At 38.4% G+C, this 9,529-nt stretch overlaps 1 protein-coding gene across 3 annotated transcripts in view; it reads right to left on the reverse strand.

The window, feature by feature from the left end:
* WDSUB1 (WD repeat, sterile alpha motif and U-box domain containing 1) overlaps nucleotides 1–9,529 on the reverse strand; it is a 67,079-nt gene that overhangs the window by 12,758 nt on the left and 44,792 nt on the right. For 2 of the 3 annotated variants that reach the window (XM_023516821.1, XM_003795968.3), the window contains one exon: nucleotides 2,408–2,548. The exons of the other annotated variant lie outside the window; for it this stretch is intronic. In XM_023516821.1, coding sequence (XP_023372589.1) covers nucleotides 2,408–2,548 — 141 coding nt within the window. The remainder of the gene's footprint in view (nucleotides 1–2,407; nucleotides 2,549–9,529) is intronic. 3 annotated transcript variants of the gene reach the window in all.

Raw genomic sequence — 9,529 nt, forward strand, 5'->3', positions numbered from 1 at the left:
ATACCGAGGGTGGTGGGTTGGAACCTGGCACCGGCCAAACTGTAACAATAACAACAAAATAAATAAATAAATAAATAAGAACAAGGTAGATAAAGTGATGGTAAACTAAAGAAAAATTAAACAGCACTTAGAGATGACTACACACGTAAAACAGGCAAATGTCCATGGACATTGTACCCCAAAACACTATTGGTGGGATTGCAAAGTAATACAGCCTCTTTGAAAAGAAGTATGGAGAATCCTCAAAGAGCTAAAAGTAGACCTGCCATTCAATCCTGTAATCACATTACTAGGTATCCATCCAGAAGGAAAAAAAAAATCATTTTACCATAAGGACATTTGCACTAGACTGTTTATCAAAGCTCAATTCACAACAGCCAAAATGTGGAAACACTCCAAATGCCCATCAACCCATGAACGGATTAATGAACTGTGGTATAAGTGTACCGTGCAATACCATTCAGCCACAAAAAAGATCAAGACTTTACATCTTTTGTATTAACCTGAAAGGAGTTAAAGGATATTCTCCTTAGTAAAGTATCAGAATATAAAAGTATCCAATGTGAATATTCATACTGACATGAAAGCAGTAGATGAATCACTGCATGCCCACACAAGAGATAAACAGAATTAAATTCAAGTTGTGGAAGGGGGAAGGAGCAAGCGGAGGGGGACTGCTGTGCTCTCACCTAAGGGGCACAATTGTAGGGGTATATGGCACTCCTCCTGGGTGAAGGGCTCAACTACACCGTGGACTTCACCTAACAAACACAAACAATGTAACCTAATTGTACCCTCATATTAATCTGAAATTTAAAAAAAGAAAAAAATTGTTGATTGACCAAAAAAAGTATGATACAGAACAGTATAAGCCCAGTTTTGCAAATATGGATTCTACTGGTACTAAAAATGTAATATGTAAGCATACACAGTGAAAAATATCTAGCATTATATGCTAAACCAGTCCTGGTACTTGCCTTTGGGGCCTGGGATTCAGGACTAGATAAATGAAGTGATTTTTACTTTATATCCTTTTATGTTTGTTTGGGAAATTTTTATACAATGAGCAATATTATTTTACAATTTTAAAAATTTGCAAAAAATTCAAGCATACTCTCGGTTTAATCTTAACTCAGAGCAAATGTAACATTCCAGACATGACAGAGCTAAGCAATTTTTTTTTTTAACTGGAAGAAAATGTCTACAGTTGTATAAAGGAAAAGTACTTGTACCTACAAAAATTCAGAGCAAGCAGCGACAATCAAATATATTAAAATGATAAAACTCAATATGAATAGTTCCAATAATATTGTTAACACAATATATAATTATATAAGTCCCTCGTAAGGGACTTTGATTATCAAAGAAAGTGAACAGATTATTTTACACCCATGCTTTTTTTTTTTTTTGAGACAGTGTCTCACTCTGTTGCCCAAACTACAGTGATGTGGCATCAGCCCAACTCCTGACTTCAAGTGATCCTCCTGCCTCAGCCTCCCAGAATGCTTGGATTATAGGCTTGAGCCACCATGCCTGCCCTTACCCATGCATACTTAAAGGTAAACTGCCATGTAGAAAAATTCATTGCCTCCCTAGCGAAATAAGGGATACAGTTTCAAATTCTTAAACTAGCAAAAATAAATAGGTTTATAAAATTCAATGATTATAAAACTGGGGAAAACAGGCACGCTTAAATATATTGGTGGTAGTACTCTGAACTGGTTTCTTTTTTCTAGAAAACAGTCTAATAACCAATCTACCAAGATTTATCAGAACTGTTGTTTTTCATATTCATAAAATATTCTCTGATTAATTCTGCTCTGGGGCACATATCCCATGGAAATAACCCTAAGTGAGGTAACAGAAAGACAGACTGAGATATTAGCACCAACCATGCTTTTACAATATAAGGATTTGCCAACACATACACACACGAATGAGCACAAGAGTCGAATAAAATGTACTGCAGAGCCACAAGGGATAAAGCCATTAAAAGGGAAAATTACAGACTAAGCCAGTATATGGAAACACAAAGTTTTAGGCCAAAATTTTAAAAAGTACATACTGTGGATTGACTGATTACAGCTATCTATGTCTGTGTTTGTGACAATGCTTACAAATTAATGTGGAACAATCCAACCTTACAATCTTAAATTCTGATTTCAGTAAGGCTGTTTAAATTCATGATAGACTAAATAAACAGAGATCCCAACAGTTTATCTTTAAAAAGTAGTATTTCAGCTTTCTATCCTGATAACTAAATTCATATTTCACAAGTTTAAATAAAACCTATAAAACTTAATCCACTTGTCTAGATGCCAAAACTATTCTGTCCAATTTTATTGTGAAATATATAATGTTCAACTGTTTACCTTAGGTCTAATGAGTTAAAAAGGCATCCACGTACCTGATGCGATGACTGGGTCTGTCATAAGTTCCCTAGTTATCGGACATATAAACTCATCAGGCATTTCAGAAGAAATAGATTTAACCTTGGTCCTGAGCTCTTCGATTTTTCTCAGCAATTTATTACGCAGCCCTAGAGATTCTAAAAAGAAATTATTGTTAAGGCTGAAGAACTACTGGTAATCTTTATGCAAATCTTTTGCAAATAGAGATTTTACAACTACAACCAAAAATCTTCTGACATGCTCTCTTACCCCATGGAACCATTTCCTTTATAAATTCCTTAATAAAGCTTTGCAATATAAATACTATATTGCTAATACATATCAGCAGCTAGTGGATAGCTTATTTTAAACAAACAGATTCTGAAAGTTCACGAATTTCAGACTGCCAGACATTAGTAATTTATGTATACAACAAAAAAAAAATTCCTAAAAAGCACTTACAGAGATGTTTGGATTAATCATGTAAAAATGTCATCATTATTTTTTAATTTAATAAAAGTAGATATATTTGCTGATTGTTACATGAAGTATAATCCCAAATAAAGGTCACACATTTGCCCAAAACTACATGCACAAGTTTCATTTATTTTTATTCTTAATTTTAATTTGTAAAAACTATCTTTTTTTTCTTTAAGAGATATATTCTCACTCTATTGCCTAGACTAGAAAGCAGTGGCATCATCATAGCTCACTCTAACCTCAAACTCCCAGGCTCAACTGATTATCCTATCTCAGATAGCTGGGACTACAGGCACATACCACCATGCCCAGGTAATTTTGGGGGTTTTTTGTAGAGAAAGGGGTCTTATTATGTTGCCAAGCTGGTCTTGAACTGCCATCAAGTGATCCTCCTACCTTGGTCTAACAAAGTGCTGAGATTACAAGCATTAGTCACCAAAACCAGCCTTCATTTTTAATTTTAAGGGGTCTAGTATAATTAATTTGGGGAAGTTTAGTTTTCTTGATGGTTTACATTTTATAACTACTTGATAGTTCTACTTTAGGTTGGGGTATTTGGAGGTAGGATGGGTAGAATTACATTTCAGAATGCCTATAGTTCCTATAAAAAACCCAAATCAGCTTTCTATTGGGAGGTAATTCTCTGTGGTGTTTATACAGGTCTTTGTCTCAGACAGTCTTTGTAAGGATGTTTGCAAACATCCTTGGAAGCTAGAAATAGTGTCTCCCACTCAGAGAGCAGGTCTGTTTGTTCACCAGTCTAAAGGTAACATCTTTCTCTGGTTTGCTACCAGCCTCATTACAAGACTGGGGATTTCATAATCTCAGGATTCCTTTGCTGTGACACAAACATAAACTGCCCCCAAGAGATTTACAGGGCTCAGGGAAGCTCATATTTCCCATTGCCGTGAGGAATATACGACTTAAATCATTTACACTCACTGCCCACATTTATGTACAGGTAAGGTCAACTTGGTAGCTGGCTGCCACTTAGGGGCTGCTTTCCTATGACTTTTTTCCTATGTAATTCACGGAAACTAAACTGAGGACTTTAAAAGCAATTTTTTAAAAGCACTACAACATAAATCAATGATTTCTTTTACTTGCCGAATGATTTTGCAAAAACATTTGTGACTCAAAGAGATCCATCAGTTTTTTATAAAATCACTATCCAGGTCACAAGAAAGCTACTTCAATACAAAAGTGCCTACTTAGGGAACAACGGTGTCTCTAAAGTCAAGCACATGGTTGTCTCATCACCAAAGACAGCATTAATGTAACAGGTCTGAGAAACACTCACTCATGACAGTTTATAAGTCCGATAGGATTTTCCCATTTGTAATGCTGCATTTTTCAAGCCTTGTATTCTTATTTTGCCAGGAAAATAAATTGGATGGCATAAGGAGAGTTATAATGATGGACCACATACTCTAAGATAACTAGGAAGAGAAATGAGAGTAGAGATAATTTAACAGATAGGTCGGAGCAACAGATTGAAGATTTTGATGAGATCAAGATCTGCTGAGGTGATAGTATTAGAGGCTGAGATGCAGAAAATCTCGTGTAAGAGGGGTATGCTTCTAAGTGAAAATCCTCCCCCTGGGTAGACAGGGCTCAATGAACTGTCATGAGTGTTTCTAGAGCAGTGGTTCTCAACCTGTGGGTCAAACTGTATTAAAGGGCCACGGCACCAGGAAGGTTGAGAACCACTATTCTAGAGCATGCTAACAATTAGACAGTAGCCTTCACTTAATATCGTGGGAAGAAAATACATATTTTTCTCTGGCAAAAATATACATATGTACAGAATGTTAATACTTATAATAGAAAATACACAAGGCCTAATTCAAAATTCCCCAGATAAGAAAAGGTTAAATTGGGTGTTATCCTTATCCAATTTTAATGTCATTTTAACATGAAGTCAGGGCTTCTCTGCCTACTTGCCTGCCAGTGGAGGCCCATTCATCGTCTGCGGTGAACATATCCTGCTCAAGCCTGTACTTGCTCTTACTCTGTAAATCTCTCTTTTGCTTCCTTAATAAACTTTGCTCAATGCTTGCCTTAAAAAAATTTAAAAAAATAAAATAAAAATGAAGTCAGAAAAAAGATAAAATAAAAATAAAAATAAAGTCAGATCACCTTGCCCTAAGGCAGTGATTTTCTTTTTTCCTTTTTTTTTTTTTGAGACAGAGTCTCAGTATGTCGCCCTCACTAGAGTGCTGTGGCTCACAGCAACCTCATACTCTTGGGCTTAAGCAATTCTCTTGCCTCAGCCTCCCAGTCGCTGGGACTACAGGCACCTGTCTATTTTTTTTGTTGCAGTTGTCACTGTTGTTTAGCAGGCTTGGGCCGGGTTCAAACCCACCAGCCCTGGTGCATGTGGCCAGCTCCCTAACCACTGAGCTATAGGCGCCAAGCCTGATTCTCAACTGTGTGCTCTAAGAGGATCTTAGGTATGCTCAGAAAATTTTTAAGATGATTAATTATTATTGAAAGAAGTTCAAAGCAAAATATATTCTTTTCTTTGTTCTTTTTTTGACCAACATAATTTAAGTATATGTGGAAATTTAACTCTAAGTTCAAGTGTGCTGTCAGATGAAAAAGGTTGAAAAACACTGCCCACAGGGAACCATTTACCAAACTATATCCACAAAGTTTAACCAGAAACAAGTATCTCTCTTTTTTTTTTTTTTTTAGACGGAGCCTCAAGCTATCCCCCTGGGTAGAGTGCTATGGTATCACAGCTCACAGCAACCTCCAACTCCTGGGCTCAAGCGAGTCTCTTGCCTCCGCTTCCCAAGTAGCTGGGACCACAGGCGCCTGCCACAACACCCGGCCATTTTTTGGTTGCAGCCATCATTGTTGTTTGGTGGGCCCGGGCTGGGGATTCGAACCCGCCACCTTAGGTGTATGTGGCTGGCGCCTTAGCCGCTTGAGCCACAGGCGCCAAGCCAACAAGTATCTCTTTTTGTGATTGAGGGCTGTAAATGAATGTTATAAACTTAGCTCTCAGAAAGAAAGGACTGCTTAGCAGCTAAGGGCTAATAAACCCTAAATCTAGGTAAGAGGCAAAATCTGGCTATTTGCTATAATTCTGAAAAGGTATCTGGTTCTTGATGTCAAGTTTTAAAATAGGCCACCAGCTCCTGTTCCCTCTTCCTTTCCCTTTACCTAACTCTAGAAATGCTACATAATTGAGAATTTGATGGAATATAGAAATAACATCAAATGTACAAAACTAAACTCTGAAACTCCCTGAGGAAACAGAAGGTAAATGGGCTGCAGAGTAAGAGATGGAAACGGACGGTCAGAGCATAGGTTTGGGTGCCTATATGGAAGCACGCCCTTCCCTCTCTCAGCTGTGTTCTGTAAGCATCATTGCCAAAACAGCACAATGAGAATCAGCTGGACACTGGACAACAGGCCAGCACTAGAGCCTGGAAACTAACCAGCCAGAGCATCGTGTGGTCACTCTATCTCCTCCCCACTGCCAAAACAGAGGACAGCAGAACCAAAAGCTGATTTCCCAGAAAGGAAGCTTTAAAAACTGCTCTGTATTTTTATTTACATTTTTGAGATAGGGTCTCTCTCTGTTGCCCAGGTTGGAGTACAGTGGTGTTGTCAGACCTTATAGCAACTCAAACTCCTGGGCTCAAGCTATTCTGATTCAGTCTCCATAGCAACTGTGACTCCAGGCACACAGCTAATTTTCTATTTAATTGTAGAGACTGGGTCTTGCTATATTGCCCAAGCTGGTCTCAACCTCTTAGTCTACAGTGACCCTCTCACTTTAACCTCCCTAAGCGTGGAGATTATGGGTATGAGCCACTGTGCCCAGCATTGCTTTTTTTATTTTTAAAAGAAACTTTATTCATTTTTTTGAGACAGAGTCTCACTCTGTCACCCTTGGTAGAGTGCTGTGGCATCACAGTTCACAACCGCCTCAAACTCTTGGGCTCAAGTGATTCCCTTGCCTCAGCCTCCCGAGTAACTGGGTCTACAGTTGCCTGCCACAACGCCAGGCTATTTTTAGAGACAAGGTCCCGCTGTTAGGCTAGTCTTGGACTACAGAGCTCAAGCAATCCAACTGCCTTAGCCTCCCTGAGTGCTAGGATCACAGGTGTGAGCCACTGCACCTGGCCTTAAGTAAATTTTATTTTTAAAAAGTCAAATTTCTGAACAGAGTGATCAAGAGCAAATAAGAGAAGACATAAAACCTATAAGGAAAGAAAGAAAAACACAACTGTAGATACAATAGAAATGTTTAAAAGGCACTTAGAGAAGATGGTGGTGGAAGGAGTGTAGTTTTTAATTTCTCTGAATCCCCACATAAAAACAGCACCTAGGTTAGCAAATTCAAATCACGTGGATATTTCCAACAAACCAAGGTAGCAAAGTGCCCTCGTGAACCCCATATACATGCACATAATACAGGTGAGGTTAAGCCACCAACATCCATTAAGACCTACAGTTGACATCTCTGGAAGGAAGCAACAGGACACGTGACAGGCCTGAGAAAAGGAGACTTCACAATGTCCAGCAAGTACTCACCGCAAAGCGGGGTGGGCCGACCACGAGCAGCAGCTAAGCGGGAAGTATTATGCTCCTCCCATCATGATCAGTGCACAGTAACTAGACTGACTGATTGATTGATTGATTTTGAGACAGAGCCTCAAGCTGTCCCCCTGGGTAGAGTGCCATGGCATCACAGCTCAAAGCAACCTCCAACTCCTGGGCTCTAGCTAGTCTCCTACCTCCACCTCCCAAGCAGATGGGACCACAGGTGCCCACCACAATGCCCGGCTATTTTTTTTGGTTGCAACCATTATTGTTGTTTGGGGGGCTGGGCTGGATTCGAACCCGCCACCTTAGGTATATGTGGCTGGCGCCTTAGCCACTTGAGCCACAGGTGCCGAGCCCAGTAACTAGATTTAAATGGACAATTTCACTTTAATCATGCATAAAGCAAAAACACTAGGCATTAAATTAACAACATATGCAACTATAGTTAGGCAACATGTGAAAATCTATAAAATAAAGTATTACTAGGAACTAAAACATGAAGCCTTCAAAATCTAAAGATGTGAAGATAGTTAATGTAAAAAGGTTGAAAATGAATTCAATGTTATTTTTTATTTTTTTTTTGGAGATGAAGTCTCACTCTCAGAGTGCTGTGGCATCATAGCTCATAGCAACTCAAACTCTTGGACTCAAGTGATCTCCTTGTCTTAGCCTCCCAAGTAGCTGGGACTACAGGCACCTGCCACGATACCTGGCTAGTTTTTTCTATTTGTAGTAGAGACACGGTCTCACTCTTGCTCAGGCTAGTCTCAAACTCCTGAGCTCAAGGGATCCTCCCACCTTAGCTTCCCAAGGCTGAGCCACCACACCAAGCTTCAACGTTATTTGTAAATTGGAAATGGTAAAAATATCTTGTGTGCTTTTATGATTTCTTGAAAGAAAAGACCAAAGGAAAGAGTGAGACCTTTGAATAAAATCTCATCCCCAATTAAGCATCTGTAACTAGTATCTGAATGTGAGCATAAACACTAACATGATATACAATGGTTGCCTTGCATCTTGTCACTCCAAGTTTCTGCCATTTTATCATCTACAGCAATTCCAAGATATGCAGCAATTTGGAATGTTCCCAAGACCCAGATATTAACTGAAGCCAATGAGCAGACAGAAGCCATGGGGCTTGTTTGTGGACTCACTGTTTGCCTAATACCACATCTGAAATCGACTTTCTTGCTCTTCACCTTTCATAGTTTATGCCTTTTGAATGAGATAAGAAATGTTACATGAAGTGTAGTATTCATAGATTTGTGAATTTAAAAATGTCTTACGACATATCCGTCTCAACAGCAAGGATCTTCTGAATCTATTTTCTGCCTACACATTCTTCATGTAAATGTACTACCAGATAGGAGTTATTCTCTAACAAAAACAGTTTGTCTTTTGTACTCCAAGCTGCCATTAACACAATCCTAAAAAATGACTATCCTTGATTAAAGCACCGGATACAAACACATTCAAGTCTACAGAAACTTTCTTTATTGTATATTTACAAAAGACTCATTGAAAAAAGATTTAATACGGCTGTCCATCGTCTCCATTGCTCTTTAACATTGTAATGGAAGTTTTAGCCATCACAATTAGGGAAGAAAAAGCGATCAAGGGTATCTATATAGGATCAAAAGAGATTAAACTTTCACTCTTCGCAGATGTTATGATTGTATATCTGGAAGATACCAGGGACTCTACTACTAACCTCTTAGAAGTGATCAAGAAATACAGCAGCATCTCAGGTTACAAAATCAACACTCATAAATCAGTAGCCTTTATATATACCAACGTAGCCAAGCTGAAAAAACAGTCAAGGACTCTATTCCATTCACAGTAGTGCCAAAGAAGATGAAATATTTGGGAGTTTACCTAACAAAAGAAGTGAAAGATCTCTATAAAGAGAACTATGAAACTCTGAAAAAAGAAATAGCTGAAAATGTTAACAAATGGAAAAACATACCATGCTCATGGCTGGGAAGAATCAACATTGTTAAAATATCCATACTACCCAAAGCAATATATAATTTTAATGCAATCCCTATTAAAGCTCCGCTGTCATACTTTAAAGATCTTTTTTTTTTTGAGACGGA

Source organism: Otolemur garnettii, unplaced genomic scaffold (assembly GCF_000181295.1).
Source record: "Otolemur garnettii isolate 467f Iridium unplaced genomic scaffold, OtoGar3 scaffold00098, whole genome shotgun sequence".
Taxonomy (NCBI): domain Eukaryota; kingdom Metazoa; phylum Chordata; class Mammalia; order Primates; family Galagidae; genus Otolemur; species Otolemur garnettii.